General features: G+C 31.7%; 1 protein-coding gene across 2 annotated transcripts in view; it reads right to left on the bottom strand.

The window, feature by feature from the left end:
- Nucleotides 1-363: 363 nt before the first annotated feature.
- Nucleotides 364-20,534, bottom strand: part of LOC148237864 (uncharacterized) — a 61,153-nt gene continuing 40,982 nt past the window's right edge. The window contains exons 1-2 of one of the 2 annotated variants that reach the window (XM_088205560.1): nt 9,908-10,108; nt 364-5,084 (exon numbers count right to left, since the gene is read on the bottom strand). In XM_088205560.1, the coding sequence (XP_088061686.1) occupies nt 3,520-5,064 (1,545 nt within the window). In that variant the 5' untranslated portion in view covers nt 5,065-5,084; nt 9,908-10,108 and the 3' untranslated portion in view covers nt 364-3,519. Of the gene's footprint in view, nt 5,085-9,907; nt 10,109-20,534 lie in introns of those variants that run through there. The other variant, XM_088205562.1, reaches the window with a different exon arrangement.

Raw genomic sequence — 20,534 nt, forward strand, 5'->3', positions numbered from 1 at the left:
GAATTGTCATTTTTGCTATACATATTTTTACTGTCATGTATAATTTTTAATTATTATGGTAGGTTTTTATTTTTCTACTGTACGATTTGTAGCTATAAATAATATATGATAACAATATGTTTACTACAATGATTTAATTATAATTTTTTTTTGTAAAATTAAATTATTAAAATATCATTTATTATATCCGATTTTTTAATTTTTAGTACTACAAAAAAGTGCAGTTTTTTTTTGTAACAAAATTAAAGAATACAGTACTAATGGGTTAAAAAATTATAAAGTCGATTATAATTAATTTTATCATTTATGTAGCTAATAGTACTACATAAGATTTTACAAAAATATATAGCAGATTTCATTTAGAAAGTTTAGTTTTTTTTGTTATTATGTGTATTTTTGTTTAAAAATATTATTTGCCACAAGAATTCTAAAATCGACTATCGTCGATTTTGTGATTTATGTGAAAACACAAGAAAATATAATCCGTTTTTTAATTATTTTTGTAGAATGAAAAAGTTATCGATTGTAATTCTATTGTGGCTTAATAATGCAGTAAAAATAAAAAATATTACATTATTATTACAACACAATATATTTTTTTTGTAAAAAAAATTGAGATTTTTTTTAACAAAAAAAAATATATTGTGTTGTGATAATCCTTGATAAAAAAAATTGAGATTTTTTTTATCAAGGATTTTTTTAAATAATACTTATATCTCAAACTAATTATTAAAACGAAATCAATGTGAAATATGTGGCATATAAAATTACAAAAAAAATAGTATTTTGTCAAAGCAAAAATATTGAAAAACGATTTTTTTTTCTAAATGTGTTCAAAAACAAGAATCGACAACAAAAAAATCAAATGGAAATAAAAATATGAATTAGATAAAATTAATATTAAATAAACTTTTAATATTATATTGTTGACAAAAATCTTGCTTTGCAATGTAATTAAGGATAAATTCCCTATATTTCGAATAATTTTTTGTATCATGATTTTTCTCATTAATGACTCACTATGGTACATATTTTTTTAGTATATATGTATAATACAACTAAACATATAATGATATTATTCGTTTATGTTCAATATGCAATAGTTGTATTTCTTTCATTTTAAAATATTATATTTTTATATATCTCTTTACATTTAACTCTTTATATATGTTTTTTAAATTTTCAGTTTAGTCTCATTTATTCCCTATATTATTAAATTGTTTATGTATTCGTATAGATTTATAAATAATCTAATAATTTTGTTTCTAGTTTATCAGTTAAGGAAAAACAATATCATTGGTCTCAGACTAGTTATATTTATGTATATAGTAATTATTGTTGAAAAATTTAGAAGAATAGGTCTGTTTGATTGTCATAGAGACGAAACGAAATTTTTTTAACAACTCTGCGTTGAAGTATATAATTGCTTCTTTTAAAAATAGTTTATAAATTTGTATTTTAAGAATATTCATATATAAGGTCAACACATATTTTAAAAATATTTTATACTATTTAGTTAAAACATGAAAAACGCTTTAAGCTCAGAATTTATATAATGACTCGTTTGGACCATTTACTAATGTTTAAGGGCACATTACTACAAATCCATTTATTACAACTGTGCATTAATAAATAAAATTAAAATTTAATCTAAACGATATTAAGTATGTATTGATGAAATAATATATTTTAATGTTTATCTACATAGCATAGGAAATATATTATGTTGTGTATATATAACAAAATAAAGACAATAACACATCAATAAATTATTTATATATGGTTTTATAGTCGATTGCTGATTATTTTTTTATATAATTTTATATAAGGCAAAACGACCTAGTATTTTATTAGTTCTTAAAATAAAATATTCAAGATTATAATATAATATACGTTATACGAATAAAATATTTACCCTGATAATCGCTGAGGACAACACTACGTGGTCTGAAGGAAAGGGAACTCGGTAAGGCTGGAGATTAGAGGATACGGTTATTTTTTTCTATATTATATTTATATATAGATAATATATTATATTTCATTAAAAAAAACTAACGCTATCTAATCTGCGTATACATTTAAGATATTCAATTCCCAAAATGTATACATCAAAATGTACATACATAAATATTGTCATATAAACACTAATCAATCATAAAAATAAACGTTACAAAAATTATTATTCAACTCAACCATTGTCCGTGGCATAATTCTACGTCAACAAGGGTTACGGATTATATTTACAAATTTATATAAGTGTACTATATAAGTCTAATCAGTAAAAAAATATCTATATGTGCGCTATAGCAAATGCGATATGTGTACCCTCATTTTCCTCTCAATTGTAATTATTAATCACGATGCAAGACTTTAGGTTAAGTTATGTTAAAATTGCAATGTGCTTATAAAGTTTATAAGCATTTTTTTATATTTTGAAAGTTGAAATTCTTTCTATAAAAATATTAAAATGTGCATGTCCTTTACATCCACCAGACCTCACTGCTTATTTTTATTTATAGGGATATCCTGACACATATCAAATGACACCTAATCATATTGTATTATATGTTTAACTAGTTTTATATCCTTCATTTAATATCTACTTGCTTATAGACGAGGATTTTGTTAAATTATTTTCGCTTACAAGTAGGTGTTTTGAATAATTCGAAAGACATAATTGTCCATAAGAGAAGCTGAAAGTCCATTAGTATGTTTGTGGCGAATTAGGAATCGAAGCCGTTTGAAGCGAATAATCTAATTGCTAGTAATCAATAGAATTCTGAAAACAAATATTTCCCTTGAGATATTTATTGTTCCATGTTCCCCGTGGACGAGTTATCGCGTCTTCAATTGTATCGAATATTTTTTTGATTTTGCTCATGGATGAGACAACGCCCATATGTGTATTCAGATGCTTTTTAACTGCGTTCTCTACCTAGATTTAGGGTATTTAAGAACTCAACTGGATAACTTTTACTTTATTTTCAGTTGTGTGAAACGAAGGCACTGCAACTGGTAACATTTTTTATTTCAATGTCGCAAGTATTGCTTCTTTTACAAGGCATATATTATAGGTACTTCTTAGATTAAAATATCTGTGTTTGGAATCTCCATTGTTGCATCTATACAATTCGTATACAATATCTATACAAGTTCGCAAAAATCACGTCGAATAACATCTATGACTATTTATTTACTTTGAAACGAACCAGTACTGCTACGCGCCGCTACCCATGTCAATACATGCCTTTCATCAATCAAAAGGTTGAACGTGCACGTCATACATTGCTTATAACTGTGCATATAATATAATTTGATTTAAAACTGTTCTGTAAAAAAATCATGTCGCTTGATTGCAATTATCCCTACTAGAATTTTTAGGAGAACTAAAAAGAGGTATTCAAATAGTAGCTTTTAGTTTAAAAAGTCTATCTATAGCAGAACTTTATAAACACATTGCAAAAATGTTGTAACTCAACCTCCAATTTATAATAATTTGATAGAATTCGATGCACTAAATTAAAACAACGTCTCCTGTGACCACGAGCAGTGCTCGGGGTTGAGAGGCGTTGGACTCTGGCACTTCAGTTCGGTGAGGGCGGCATTGCTCCTGCACCCTAATTCGACGTCCTGCGATTTAGAGTGCTTTATGACATCTGCGTCTTCACGATCCTTCTTGTAAAACGGCAGAGTGAACATTTTGGTCGCTATTTTGGAACTATCTCCGTTCGACTCCTCGGATATGGTAGACGAGTCGGCTCGGTTGGTGGCTGCGACTGCCGCGCTGATTGTTGAGCACCCCTGTTTGCCCACTATGGTAGGATGGGACAGTCTCCGCAGAGCTCGCCTAGTTATGGGCTTGCTCAAGAACGAGTGATGCTTCCTGACTAGAGGGGATCTAGAACTGTGCGACAATAAAGTGGACGAAGCGCAAGAAGGAGGCGACATGGTTACTGGCACGGATTTGCCCACTATATGCCTAGACCTACGTCTAGATCTCAATTCCTTGGATTCATCGAAGTTATAACGCTTCTTATATGTTAAACTATCGTCACTATCCGTCGAGAACTGTTCTATTTCATCGTCAGTGTCCAGACAATCCTCCTCGTCCACGAACACAGAGTCGGAACCCACCGAGTGGAGATCGTAGTCTTGATAGTCGACGCTCAGGGAAGCACCGCAGCTGCCCAGAGACGCCAAAGGCGCTAACTTTCTCGCTGTTTGAACGCTCGGAGCATTGATAGTCCTTTTGCCGTTCAAATTACCACAATCTAGTATAGTGTTTTCACTGACGCACGGCGATAGTTCGGGAGTGGGTTGTATTACTGTTATGTTTATGAGATTACATGATTCCCAAGGGTCGGAGGCGTGAACCGTGTATCGCCGAGGCTTGTTGTTCCTGGAGGAGCGAGGAGTAGGCGGATGGGTGGGCAAGGCGCACACTAGAGACGAACCTCGCCGCTCCAGATAAGAGCTCCCAGAGCTGGAACAAGTGACGCTGCTGAACCTCCTAGATCCTCCCGGCACAGACAAGAATCTGTTGGCGTATTCAGACGGCGCCGCACAGGACGAATCGTCGATGGCGTCGGTGATCTCCACGTCGTCCTCGTAAAATCGAGGCACGTTAAACTGGAGAGCCGAAGCCGGCAGGCTATCTCCTCTCATCTTGGACAGTCTTCTGGGTGGAGCTAACAAACTGCTGTAACCGCCGCCGACCGAGGAGAATCGCGCCGTTTGCAATCTAGGAGGCCAAGGAGCCCACCCGCTGGAGCCGCTTATGGAGCATCTAGCTCCCAAAGCTTCCTCTAACGCGTAAGCCAGTTGCCTTTCTTCTTCCTCTGCTTCTTCATCGGCTACGGCGGCCTCGGCGATCTCGACTATCTTTGGATCTTTTAGCGCTTTGACCGATTTGCTCCTGCTCTTGTATATAACTAGGAACACCATGAGGCTAAAGAAACCGCCGAGGGTGGCAGCAATACGAATGCCGGTCATAACATCGTAAGTGGCGTAAAAATCTATCCTCTGCTGCTCGAGATCGATCGTGTCGTTGTGACCGGCCTCCATCGCTCTCACGAACGCATTTTCTGAAAAGAGTACAAAATATACACGTTAATAAAGTTATTGTAAGTTTTAAAAGTATGAATGAGAACAGATCAAAGGAGAAAAGTTATGCATTGACATTAAAAATTAAAATGCTATCTCAGAAATTTTTGTTTGAGGAGCTAAAACCCATGATTAAGAATTGAATAATTAGTAATGAATTAACCGACAAGATTATAAAAGTAATTCAGTGTCATCAAAAAAGTAGAAAGCAAGATAAGAGAGTAATTGCTTGTAGACTAGTTTTTGCCAACAAGACTTATACCAGATAAGCTAATAATGACTCAAAAGATGAACTGAGCTAATAGCAATGTATTTATTCGTATTGGATGTTGTATTATATATCATGTTCGAGGATAATGCGTTTCTATATCGAAACATCTTATAGCCATGAAGACCATAAAACAAAATTATACCGCCGAGAGTTATTTCAAGTGGTCGGGAGATCTCCAAAGGTGAACTATCCGTCGAACATTTGTATTCATTTAAAGCAGCGCGGCAGCGAAAAGGGTTTTCTTTTTTTCATTTTCGCAACGTAAAAAATGGTTTTTCTTTTTTCATCTTGCATTCCTCTTCGTTATATACCAACTGCTGACTTCGATCAATATACTAAGTCTAAAGGAACAAACATCCCGCACGAAAACAAGTACGAATGGATTTATTAAGTATAATTTTTTACATCTTACCATATGTAATATATCTGTTTAATTGTATTACTCAAGCTTAACTCTAAGCTAAGACATTTTATATATAGATGGCAAAAGTGCGCATTTATTTATATTTAGAATTTAGATATTTGATTATTGGAATCCAAGAATTAAACCAGATTTTCTGGATGACTTGTGGACTACGTTACGCAATACTATAATAATATATACGCATATATGTATACTGATTATTGCACAAATCATACGAGAATATCAAAACTGATAATACTATTTGTTTATATATAGAGGAACGTGCAAAATAATTATTATTATATGCATTTATCAAGAGTCTTTTACGAATTTATAAATAAAAAAATATGCATCTATGGGTTTAAGATAAGTACTTAACAAATAGTTTTAACAAATAGGGTTTTCATAATTAAAAAGCTAAGTTTTATATTTTTCAGTACCTCTTTATTCTATATTTTGTGTGTAAAAGCTATATGACTATAAAGAGCTATAAAAAAACTACTCCCTTATGTAAAAAAACGTGACTACTAGTATCAATATCAGAGATATATGTTTTTAATAAGACCATTATGTACTTTAAAACTAGAAAAAACGTTTCAAATTAAAAGTATTAAGTAAAGCAAAATACTTATTATATAGATACGTATATCTGAAAAAATGTAAAAAAGCAAACTCAGAATTTTAGTCACGTGGTTTGTCAGTAAATGGTTGATATTTCGATGGTTTTCTATTTTAATTTTGAAGTTAGTTTTATTCTCAGACATACGTAAATATTATACATAAAAATGTACTACCAGTGAAGTTATATTTTTACTGGCATTTTTATGAAATCATATCCGAATATATTTTTAACAGTTGAAATATATTCCTACTAACGAAAAGATTTTTTAATTGATAGGCGCTGGTAAATTATATGCTACTCTAAAATGTCCATGAAACTTTATTTAACAGTTATGAATCATTCATTTGCTATTTAAACCCAAACCTAACCTAACTTGACCTAATAAAAGTTCTTAAGCTAACAATACTTTTTGAGCTTTCATTAAGCTAGGTTTATGACGTCACAATTCTATGAATCTTTGATCATGTGGGAATACGCGTACTAGATCATCCGTTTGTGAACAAATATAGTTATGATACATCCTAACTGGCTGAGTTAGTAAAATTATATTTATACGTACTAGTGAAAATATAACTTCACATTATTGGTACATTTTGTCTTATTATTGATTATTATTTAATAATTATTAGGACAGATTTTTTACGTGAAGAAAGTTTGTATTGCGCAAAAGTATAGCCCATTTTATTTGGACTATAACTTTTAAAATAAACATCAAAGCGTTAATTTTATTATTACATATTTTTATTGAGGTTTTAAAATTTTGTAGTAACATTGAGTACAGAAAATGTCCACCTCCAGCGCTGATTCAAAACTGAACCATATTTACGGCATTAATTTGACAGACTTAAGTAGTCTTATTGGTGCTATGCAGTGGCGTAGCTAGAATATGTGCCGCCCAGGGCGATCCTTAAAATTGCCGCCCCCCAAGCAGGGTTATAAAATCAGCATTTATTAAAATAATAAATTAGTTATTATTAAGCTCTTGTTATTCGTGGATTTATATATGTTTTAGGTTTAAGAACGACACTAGACGATCCCATCGCGAATATGCCGCCCCCAAGCAAGTGCCGCCCGGGGCTGCCCGACCCCCCATAGCTACGCCACTGGTCCTATGTTGGCTATTTCCTGTCTGATGTTCCTTTAAGGCTTTTAAATTTGCTATCTGTTAACTAAACGAATAACTTTAAATAGCTTGAGAGAAAGAAGTCTAGAACGAGCAAAATGAGAAGAAAGACGACCAGGGAAAATGAAAGTAATGTTGCAGCGAACAGTAACTTTGCGAAGTGCAATCGTAAATACTGCGATATGAATATTTTTAACACTCCAGAAACGAGAATTATTACTTGTTGACATATCCAGTAAGAGGAACATAAAATCCATGCTGCGTTAGGATCAGATTCGAATCTATTCGCACAAATATTGCAATTTTAAGGACAATGATGGATCGTAGCATATCTCGTGTTGTTCTACTACATAACTGGCAATACCTCGATAGCATAAATTGTTATTTGCAAAAATAGTGGCATTTTCTAATAGCGTCATTTTTTACGCCACCTTATATATATTTAATTACTTGACCGCATTGATTTTTATAAATCTGGAATGTTCTCACATATGTTACTATATTATTATTATTATTTATTTATTTATTTCCATTAAACTGATGAGTATTGTTCCTTATTTATATTATATTATTCGTTAAAGATTTTTATGATTATTAGTAATTTCTTTATCTTTAGTACTGGGAAAATGTTTACGCTGGCTAGCAGCTGTTAACTGATAGTAGTTATTCATACAGATATAGTTATTTTATTTTTGCCAGACTTATAATTCCAAGTCATTTTTATTCTTAATGGTGATATATTCGACCGAATGGAAAGAGACAATGGTGCGGAATGGAATCTAATATAAATAAATAGCTTTAGCAAATAACACGGTCCATGTGATGTCTCTTTATTCATCCGCTCTCATTTGAGGTATTTCACTTTACGAATTCCACGCCGTATGTACGGGACCTGGGAATATTGTAGTAGGACGAAGAAAGAATCAATATTGCTACGGCAACCCATAACGACACTTTTTTTCCAGCGAGCAACAGATTAAAGCCAAGTCGGGTTTATATATTTATTAGAATTCACGTTCGAAGGAGAGATAATGTATTGTGTCTAATATAATGACGTTTCGCGAACGTCTTATGAATTATGTATGTGAATTTATTGCTTAAACGAACGCTGTTCTATTCGACAGAAGATTAAACGACAACCGCGACAAGTATTAATTTTCTATTTTATTTTAATTTGCGGACCATGTAACAAAGAGAGCGCCCAAGAAAACCCATGAATTATTCACGCGAGAGGGCAACTCGTGTAATGCAGTGTTGTCGGAAAAAAAGCGTGAAAATTTCATGTAGATAGTAGATATTCCTTTTTGGGAAAATTGTTTTTTTTTTATATCTTTCGTTTTTATTTGAGAATGTGCCAAAGAATTAGACTTTGAAGTATTATGGAGATGTTTCACAAAGCATTATGTTTAAATTGTTATATTAAATACAAACGAGATTTCATAAAGTATTATACGACTTTTTTCGCCAACTAGTTGCAGCTTGAGATCGGTATTAGCACTGAATGTGACCTTGAACTTTATTGTTCACCAGTGATTTTGCCAAATGGTGTGAATTTTTAGTAATAGTCGGGCAGTCGTGATAGTTGTATTGTTGTGAGAAAAAATCGTGGCACATATTTGGAGACTTTTGATAATGAAGCTATGCAGATGACATGGTGATATCATCGTTTAAAATGGCTGGACTTCAGTTGAAAAGAATAACATTCTGACAGGCCATCAATCAGCTGAACTCCGATGAAAGAAAGTACGACGGCTGGCAATGGAAGATCATAAAACAGTTTTAGCTAATGTAGCATATTGATCCTTTTTTCATGACGCTTTACTAATGGCTATATGTAAAGTCAGCATAAACTTTTTTTACAGATTAAATGTCACAAAGAAACGAGATTTTAGAATTCAATAAATGGTTTTGTGAACTCCTTTCAGCACTGCTGGGAAAATGTGCTTTTTTTATAATCTATTTTAGAGAAGATTTGAACTGAATATGTTAGTTAATTATTTAATACTACAAAATTTATATTTATTTAGAATAATGTAGTAAAATAGAGCTTGTTTATACAAGTACTAAAACGTGAATTACTAGGTTTGATAAAAAAAATTTACTCTACTTTTATCAATTCGATGCTATTCATACCATTGTATGTACACGATAATTGTCAGCTACATTAGAAGCGTAGTTTGCGTTTCAGGCAAGTATAAATGACGCATTTTATCATGCTCGGTAATTTTCATAAAATAATTCTAAAACAGGGGGGGGGTTTGGAATGGTACAAATGTTTTAAAAAGAGCTTTGAAGACGTAGAAGATGAAAAGAGAGATGGATGGTCTAGCTCATCTCTATCCAGTAAGTCACAAAATTTAACGCAGAAGGCTGACAAATTATTACCGGGTGGAGTCCCGTATGTGGTTGCGGTTCAGGAGAACTTCCTCAGCCGGCCAATAAAATCCGTGTGCTGCAGAGTTTCCGCCCAACGCCTAGATACGCAGCTCAAGCACCAGTCTAAGCCGCCAGCAGGGTGCCCAAACCAAAGGACTTCAGCAGCCACAGGACGGAGACTGAGCCCCATCACGGAGGGTTTGTCCCAGTACCGTGGACCTGTAGCATTAACGGTATTTTCTTAATATACATTATATCTATGTTTTTATTTCGCAGCAACTACATTTATTTTAATAAACGTATTATATTAAGCATATAAATTGCGTCTCCAAAACAATAATAAAGCATTATCAAGAAAGTACTGAGCAATTGTATGAAGTATACACAGAATTTCTTACAAATGTATATGAACATGATTTCAAAACACAGGTTGAAGCAGCGCAAAGACAAAAATAACACATAAGGTCAAGATTCTCCATTACGAATTCTTACGACTAGGTTTACTTTGCTTTGCAGTTTTACGCCATTTGCGTCAGGCGATCCAAAGAAAATGATCAGAATTTTGCACAAACAATTTTGATTTTCATCATCACGCGAAAGTATTCAGAGCGACGAGCGAAGCGGGAATAACGACAGTGCGGCGACGGAGAGCACGCTTGGCTTGTTGTATTGACATCTGACAATGTTACGAGTCCAACTAAACAAGTTGACCCTAAAACCATGTATTATTATGCTGATCTAATATTTATTCTGGCCGCTTATATTTTGCATGTAATATAAATTCTGACCCGAAAATGCGCTCCTATTTTTAAGGGACAATATCAATACTGAATAATAAATAAATACTTTTGTTAGGATATATTTGTATCACACTTCGCATACGGTTTTAATTAACAACTTTGTTTAGCGCGTATATAAGAGACGATTTATTTGTGTACTAACACTAGTTATAGTTTTTAACCACATTTTTTTATAAGATAATATAATCTTTTTATGTTGAGATTATTATTATAGCTTAACAGTTGATATTGGGATAAGATTAAGTGTAACGTTTGTTTGATACCTTACAAAAAATATTATAAATGTATTTTTCATAAACATATATGTTTAGAAATTACATATTGCGTATTCAGGGAAGAGTAGTTATGAGAGGAAAGTATATTAATATAATATTATATTATATTATGAAATGGAAAAATTTAACAACTGAAATTTATACGGTCTTCTAAGCTACTTTGGAATTCCAAGGATACTCTTGGGACCGTGAACGTTTAGCTCGTTAGGGTTTAAGATCACTATTTTTTATACAGACAATATAGTTTATGATAATAACTTTATTGATATTTTTTTTATTCGGTATAATATAAAATAGCTCAAAAATGTTTGGAAAATAAATAAATATAAATCAAGTCTAAACTGGCATGTAATATTAATAAAAAATATATAGATTTAATGGCTAAAACTCTTATTATTTACTATTTATAAAACTAATTATATACTGATCTATTTTAAGCATGTTTATAACTTAGATTTGTTAATATTATATTATATTATACATATGTTTGCATAAGTGTATATGTACACTTATGTAAAATATATATTTGTATGGCTTTAAATTTTTATTGTGAAAAAGGGTCTCAAAATGAGATAATTGTAGCTCATAGAAGCACTTAAAAAATATCCCGGCTGCGAAACCTAACTTTATGTGGTCCAATATAAAATTATATCTAATGTTTTAAGCACCACTGTTTTAAATCCAATTAATTGTTAAATGTCTAGTATTTCCCCTATTTAGAATTTATAAATACAACACGCCAATAATGTTAAATCGTCTTAAATCTTGAACAATGGCCAACACAATGGTTTACATTAATTATTCACTGGAAAAGCTTTTTATACCTATGTATGTATACATATGTACGCATGAGAATGTTGGTACGTAGAAACTTATTTCAGATAATGAATGACCGAAAGGTCGAATGAAAAATGAAAATATCCAAATGATCAAATGTGATATAATAATAATATAATAGGATTGTGCATGTATATCAATACAAGTATATTAAATGGTAAAACAATACTTTAAATGTTATCTTACACAGATAATCAGTCCCGAAATTTTCGGAAATAGTCTAAGATCATAATGTTTGATTCTCTAATCGTTACTGTTCAAATGAATATCTACAATAATTTAACGCTTTACCTACGTGTAATATATTTTTAGTTAATATATGTAATATAAGTACTATATATATCAATGTAAACATTAGTTGATGTTTAAAATATTACCCACTTATACGGTGGTGAAGCGTTAAATTCGTGTCTCTTATAGGACTTTTCGATGTTCGGATATATTGAAGCAATTTTTTAAACTCGTATTTTATCTCACGAAGCACTCGTGATTCTGTCTTATATATGGAAAACATTATTTTCAAGGAAAATTATTACAACGGGCTATAAATAATGATATAAAAAAGGTTGCTACGTCGGATGAATTCGGATACTAAAATATTTCCGACAAACAAAGGGAATTGCGGCCATTGTGGAAGTTTGGACCCTTATATTAATTATATAAATATCTATATAGCTGATTGAACTTTCAGTTAAGCTTTAAAAGCAAAAACAGTTTGAAGTACAGAGAGGAAAAAATACGAAACGCGGATGAAGAACTGGCTATAGGTATGCGTATGATGTATAATACACACGGTTTACGTCTTGTGAATATGTTTGGTTAAAGCTAGAAAAGGTCAAAAGGCACAAAATGACCTTGAATTTATTTGCACAGTTTATTGAAGATTGAATAAATATTGCTAAAAATTTCGTAACCGAAAATTTTCAATAGAATAGAGAATATAGTTTTACAATTAGTTGTAATTTTCAGTAATATATTATTTATAAATTATTTAATATTACGTAATGCTAAAATTTAACATTCAGTCGTGCTTTGGCCGTTGATACCTGAGTATGTCTTTTGTTATATCTGTGTTGGTGCACATTTGAGCTCCACATTACGATATCTAAGAAAAAATTGAGCTGCAAAATTTATGATTTACGAAGTGAATAATTTAGACGTAATTGCATGTTATATGATTGTTTTAAAAATCGACATCTACGGCCACTAACATCATTCGTGATATAGTAGATGATTCATTAAATATCCGATAATGTCAAATGCGGTTTGAAAATTTCGAACGAAAAATACAGAAATAGTTTTGACGATGATGTCCTGGGTGCAGAAATGGAAGCAAATCCTACTCAAACTATTCATTAGCTGGCCGAGAAACTTAAGCAGTCTAATTCAAGCGTGCATAGACACATTAAGAAGATTGTTAATGCTTAGAGATAAGGTGTGCACAATAACCTCAAAATAAATTAATAATCACTTATTACCACAGTCAAGAAATAAAGACAATACGTTCAATGTGCCTTTGTTTTTTGACCCCTGGAGCCGTTCTATCTGATGAGTGTCAATGAATAAGGATAACGCGATTAGTTCTTAAATATTTTTGTCAGATTGAGAAAACATTAGAATAAACATTGAGAACATTGAGAGTATCGTAAAAATTCGTAAAATCAGCGAACACTCAAGCTTTTAAGACATGCATTTCAATTACACCGACACATATACATTTATCTATATATGTGGTAATTAATATACATATATATCTCTAGATTTTCGGTTTCCATCTGACTGCTTTAACAGTTAAAATGAGTTTCGATCAAAAATCTAAAATAATATTTTTATAAAATTCCATATGCTAATGAGCAATGCAGATAAATTGATTATATTTTAGCACCCGCTTTCGAATAATTTAGAACATGTTCACTTTCCAGCATATGGTACAAACAACATTTTGTAACGTCTCTATGTGTCTTTATTTTCACTAAATATTCCGTAAAAAATGTTTTTGCTTATTAGGCTATGTATTTAAACCCGAAAAAGTCTCACGTAATATAGTTAATGGTCTTTCACATTTGGAGCTACATGCTTAAATGTTGTAAGTGTGTTGAATTTTCTCGCTAATGTACTTCGTAGTACATAGCGCCTAAACACCTCCGAAGTACATACCCCAAGGGATTTTGATACTTTGCGGGAAAATTAAATTAAATCACGTATAGCCGAAACCGTGCCACACCTAAAATTATCAACGTAATATTTTATTCCTTTTTTAGTACAATATATAAAAAAAATCCGTGATATAATTAAAACCACGTACCCCAGATATATTTATTTAATCTCCTTTGTGATAAAAATCTCAATGGATTCGAACCAATCGGCCTTGCAAGAAAAACACGAAATGAAGTTTGGTGTAAATATTTACACCTATTATCCATTAAAAAAGCTTTGTGAATTTTTCAGACTTATTTTCGGCGCAGCGTTAAGGAAATATTTATGTTTTATTATGTTCTGGATCATTGAACACGAAAGCGAATATATCTATCGGGACGATTCATTATTAAATCTAATACAATACAAACTTATCATTTCAAAAAATAATGTGAATATCAGAAATAAATGTGTATATTCAACTATATAATAATATAAGATTTTTCGCACATTGCACTGAATAATTCTCTCTCTTTCCACTTTAAGAAGTATTTAGGGCAAATCGAGTGGTGCTGAACAAGCCAGGGAGTAAAAGAGGTACTCGAGAATATTTCCACGTAGAGATTATTTCTCGTCGGTGATACAAAAGATGAAATCAGAAGGTTGTCTATTACACAGCAAAAATTCGTAATATTTTCAACACGTATATATTATATATTGCGTATAGTACAAAAGTTACGTAAAATGTGCTATGGTACTAAGCGAGTTAAAAGGATAGTTTATTTTTAAACTTAATAATATTATTAATGTGAAAGTCATGTATAATTATACTAACTATATTTCGAAACAATTAAATTTTCTGAAAAAATAAAATGGTTAAAACTTTTTACTACAAATGACTAATGTCATTGTAGGTCAAAATAAACAATGATAAAAATTGAAAGAAAATTTAGGAGAATAAAAGTTAATTTTTTAATGGAGTAAACAATAAAACTATATATTGTAGTAATGGCTTCTGACTCAATTACTTTAAATATAAAACTCGATTACGTAAAAGTGCGCAGCGAATAAAATTACACAGCACAGATATAAATATTTCATAAACGGTAGGTTATCAGCATTAATCTGTAGTGCTAGTAGATGAACTATTAATTATATTAAGTTTTCCTTATTAAAATAATATTCTCAAAAGGTTCTAATAAATTCGTTTATATTGTCCATAGATCATTTGCTGATGATTAAAATAACTTATTTGCATTCTGCACTGCTTTATTAAATTTATTTAGTGATAAATAAACAGTGGCAAAACTAGCTTCTCCTACAGAATTAGCAAATTATTATTATTTCTTAATAATTTGCGAAGAAGTAATAATAATTTGCAAGACATGTATGACTAATGTAAGCTACAAGCGTAAACAGACTTTTGCTGATGAATAAAAACAAAGCTAAAATTGAGAGTAGCACTTTGTAAATGATATATGTTTTAAGAGACCCATCTTGCAATTGGCTTGAAGTATGATATTTCTTATGATTTACCTTTGTCCCTGATATTAGTTGTTAATATGTTTATTACATGAAATTAATACTTAAAAAAGGAGAACAGATATAGATATTATTATATATTGCGAGTCGTCACTCGGAACGGAACAATCTAGGTGATACTCTCGTCATAAAAGATAGTATCCCCAAATATCAATAGATAAAAAAATACGTTTTATTAGCATTTATACGGTTTGACAGACATTAACCCTAATCTTCATATATTACATGATCACGTTTAAAACGTACCTAGTTCAGTAAAATTTAACGTATATGTGCATTAAATTGGAAGCAATGATAATGTTTATGTATTATAAAAGGAAAAACTCACTTTTCGGCTTCGGAGCCCGTCGACGGGAATTCGAAATTTGAAGATTTCATTACAAAGCTTGTTTTGTGATTGTTTATCTAGATTAATTAATGTATTCTTATAATCCTAACACACATTATGTATATATTTAATTTTCATAGTTATAACATACCTAGTTAATTTGCAATCCGATTATTTATATTCAGTCAAATCGAACAACGCACATGATGAATTAATGAAAATTATTGTCGCGTAGCAAAATTTTGTTTATAAATAATAATTATTTAAAACTGTTGTCATGTTGATGCCGGCCATCTTGTTTTATATTTAAATGCTTGTTTTTCATTGGTCGAAACAATCGAATGAATTACCGGCGGCTCGAAAATTAATCGGAGCAAATTCAATTTTTATTTTTAATATTATAATTACATAAATATATTTCCTTTGTTTAAATGTATTATTATACCAAAAAATTAAAGAAAAAATATGTTTCTTTATTACACACGGTCTATTTATTAGATTGAGGTCCATTTTAGACAATTTATATGAAACATGTGATAAGAAGCGACATCTTGTGGTTCTGGTGCAAATCAGTAACTCACTTAGTATTGACTGTTTGCAGAAGCATATACAAATGGTTACTAATTTAACATTAGGCGTTTAAAAAAATCAAATCGAGAAACAAAGAAGTTTGGAAGCACTGCTTTAGAACAGACAGTAAGTTATTTTACATAGACCTCAATGCAGTTTCTAGATTGAACGACATAAAAGTCCCAGTTTTCAATAACCTAATCTTTCCGTAACCATTTAATATTAAAAAAACTTTCTGTACAATTATTGACTTCGCGCATAAAATGATATATATCATAAAATGCCAATAAAAATTGTTATTTTTTTGTACGATCTATCATCGAAGTGAACAGATTATGTTCATGATTGTCATTTCCTTCCGCGCAATACCTATTTACAAAATTGCCATGAACCAAATATCATTTTTTTCTTTCATGAATAATAAATGGATCACTGAATCTCAAACCTCGCACTAGTTGGAATTAAAAATGAATATTTTTTAGCATTTTCATTAGGTATTAAAATGATTTTCTCTTATTGAAATTGGGTTACTTGCATATATTTTCTTGTTTTAGTATTTTTCTCAAAATACACTGTTGATGCAATGTTCGTATATGCTACGTACAGGTGATAAATTAAAGTCAATAATAAAAAAGTTATTTATACCTCGTGGTCACATTTGTTTTTACGTTATTTTCCCTCACCTTTATTAATATTTTATTTCGCTTCGCGTTTCATGGTAACGGTCCAAGATGAATTTCTTATATCCATTTATTATACATTGGATATTTCACGACTGTGTAAATTTAATAGCATCCTATTCTACACGCAGAGCCTCGATTTGGTGACTCAATTAAAAGTTTACCACGAAGCTTCCATGATAAAATTGCCTTCTAAGCAGGGAACAAAGGCAGCAAACAACCCTTATTTGACAATTACTAAAGTAATTCACATGGGGCACTGGCATATTTGTTACGACGCGACACTGTGACCCACTTCTTAGGTGTTTTTATTTTTATAAAAATCAATGAAGACACCCCAACCAAAAGAAACTCTATCTTATCATTGTATACTATTTTTCCATGAAAATGTGTTCGATATTTTAGTTATTTTTACGTGTCTTTCTCTACTGTATTATATATTTATTTGAGGATGTTGAACTAAACATAGGAACTATACATACGATAGGAACTTATACACTTGTCTTCTTCGCTTATTAAAGACGATGATATCAAAAACAACACCCAGTAACTCTAAATCAGAAGGTTTTTATCGCCGAGAAATTATTGAACTTTGGCAATTAGTTAATTTCCGATCAAGCTTTATTAATAAGTATTTTTATCCATTACTAAAAGTATTGAGAAGCGACATTATTTTTGAAATAATTTCACCTTTCCAATTTTTAATTGTAAAAGTAAAAAATTGTGATGCAATCAATTTTTCAACGCCCCTGTAAAAAACTGTTTAATTGAAACGTAAAATCGTGAAAATGAATTACGACCGTGGAAACGGTGTCCTTTTTCAGTCGTAACGTTAATGACGCTAATGAAGACGCCATAAACGAGAGACGGGGTCGTCGTATCTCGGGGGTTGAAAAAAGGCGACCAGACTGGCGGCTGAATGAGGGGGTGGATAAAAACGAACGCGAGATAACAAATGAAATTTACGCCTTTGAAAATATTTTCGAACAGATCTTTTTCTATTTATACACGCGAGATATGTATAATCATATAATTAAAAATAAATTGAATACTCGTAACAATGTAATAAAATATTATATAAATAATTACTTGAATAATATACATATATTTGCTCTGAACTCACATATTAGGAATCAAAATATATTAGAAAAATACTAGACGAGCAAAATGGCTATATAATAAAAAAAAAGTACACAGCTTTTTCCGCATGTGCCCTTACAAAATCAGTGCCCTCGACAACAACCAAACTTCTGAATGTTACGAAAGTTCTATCAACAATATTTCTATGAAATGGAAGATTTCACGCGAACTTTTATTAAAGTCAATATTAACGCCAGAAAATGGTAAATATCTACAAGAGAATTATATTTTATTTCAATACTATTAATTTGCTTATAGAATTTATTAAAGCGTTAGTTATCGCTGAAAGTAAAAAAGTTATCTACTCCTACTACGAATTAAATTTGGATGTTCCCGGAAATTAAATTTACATTCAACTTGTGCATGACTTATCGAATTTGGTTCGAATAATTATTGTATTGCGTCTTAGATGCGGGCTTATGGCGCCATACTTTTTATTTACTTAAATACTCAATGGTCAGCAGTTTGGAAGAATTATGTGTGGGTTTGTCTTCACAAATTAGGCCGAAGACGAGATCCACTGAAGCAAAATTTCACCACGTGCGAGCATTTTCTATACCATTTGAATTAACAATAGCCTTGTCTATAATGACATAATGGCCGTACATGGTCATTGTATGGGTGACCATCATATAAAAGGTGTTTTTTAGAGGTATGTTTTTAGAATTGGCAACACTTTTTTCAGCGACAGCCAATTTGACAGTTGACAGCTGATTTGTGCTCAGTTTGATTTGCCATTTCACCATAAATATACTTACGCCAGAACAACGCTTAAAAATTGTGCAAATTTATTTCGAAAATTGCGGTTCAGTTTGCAAAACTTACTGTGCGCTACATCCATTTTACGGTCGACATAAACGTCCATCCGAGCAAGTAATTCGAAAAACCATGGATCGTTTTCGCACCATGCATACTCTAATTGATAATACGCATCCGCAGAGACGTCGTACAGTGCGAACAAAACAGGTTGTTTCCGCTGTGGGGCGTAGTATTGAAGAGGACCCGAATGAGTCGATTCACCATCATGCACAGCAATTGGAATTGTGTTCATCCACTCTATGGAAGATTTTGCGGAAAGATCTTGATTTACGAGCTTACAAGATTCAGCTCGTGTAATAATTGAAGCCGCTTGACAAGTATTGTTGCTTGAAAGACAATTCCATGGTCATTACTACGATTTTTATGTGTTATATTTTAATTTAAATTCTATACCTCTAAAAAAAACACCCTTTATTACTGTAAAACGCTCAAACTATGTATAGCATATGAAAGGGTTAATTTGTAGCTGTGGTCAATCTCGTTTATATATTATTGTTTTGTGTAAATTTCCGCGCTTTTGCAGATGACGATTTTTTAAGGATTTGATTTTCTTTTAATTTTTCTTCGAAAAATTATGTTCTGATTGCATAGTTCAACCAAAGGTTACTTATAATAAATAAATAAAGTGAGATTTGGATCTACGTAATATAATAAAATGGATTGCCAGCTATCAGAATTTTATTAATTGCTTTAATCTGTGACGACCGTTCGCTAAATAAGATAATGACGTTTCTTGGAACTAAATCTTTATTTATTACAGCGATAGAAATCGCTGTAATAAATAAAATATTTTTTTATTAGTCACGCTTATTTCAACGATTCCTAGAAACACCCTCCTTCCTTACATATCAAGAGTTTTGAGCCTCTCCGGACAGTATATCTTTAGTGGTGGACCGGAGCAGATAGCGTGCATCTTTCTTTGGACGAGGGTCTAACCCTCGGGTCTGTAACTGGGGCCTACGTCCTTGGCTTGTCACCCCTCCTTCCATTGTATCCATATTATCAAGCCAGCACCGCAGTAGACCTCCAGACTTTTTGAAAACTACCTCCACAGATGGTCCGATGTCTTTAGACTTTAGCCAGTTGCGCCACACTTAACGCATCCTTCCGAGAAGGGCTTTCAGAGCTCCATTCAAAGAGCAAGGCCCTCTTTATTGGCTCAGCTAGGAGTCCATGCCTCTTTCTTCTCTTGAGTACGACGATACCAAAACACGCTCTGCTGAGCACTGACGTACTGACTGCAATGGTTGAGATTAAGGGACGCAATCACGACTCTCTAGAGCCCACATCTAAAATCCATTAAAATAAAGCAATATTGAACATCTTAATAACATTTATTTTAAGTAACCATTGTACCATATTACACAACGGCTTCATATTATGCACCAAATTTCTGTTTTTACCTATATACCACCACGTAACTAAAAATTAAATAGCCTATCTATAGAATATGGCAATCTACTAATATGAAATTAAAACCGTGAGTACAGCCTACTCGCATACGAGTCA

This window comes from Plectrocnemia conspersa, unplaced genomic scaffold (assembly GCF_051122295.1).
Source record: "Plectrocnemia conspersa isolate PC_06_02 unplaced genomic scaffold, ASM5112229v1 ptg000002l, whole genome shotgun sequence".
Classification (NCBI taxonomy): Eukaryota; Metazoa; Arthropoda; class Insecta; order Trichoptera; family Polycentropodidae; genus Plectrocnemia; species Plectrocnemia conspersa.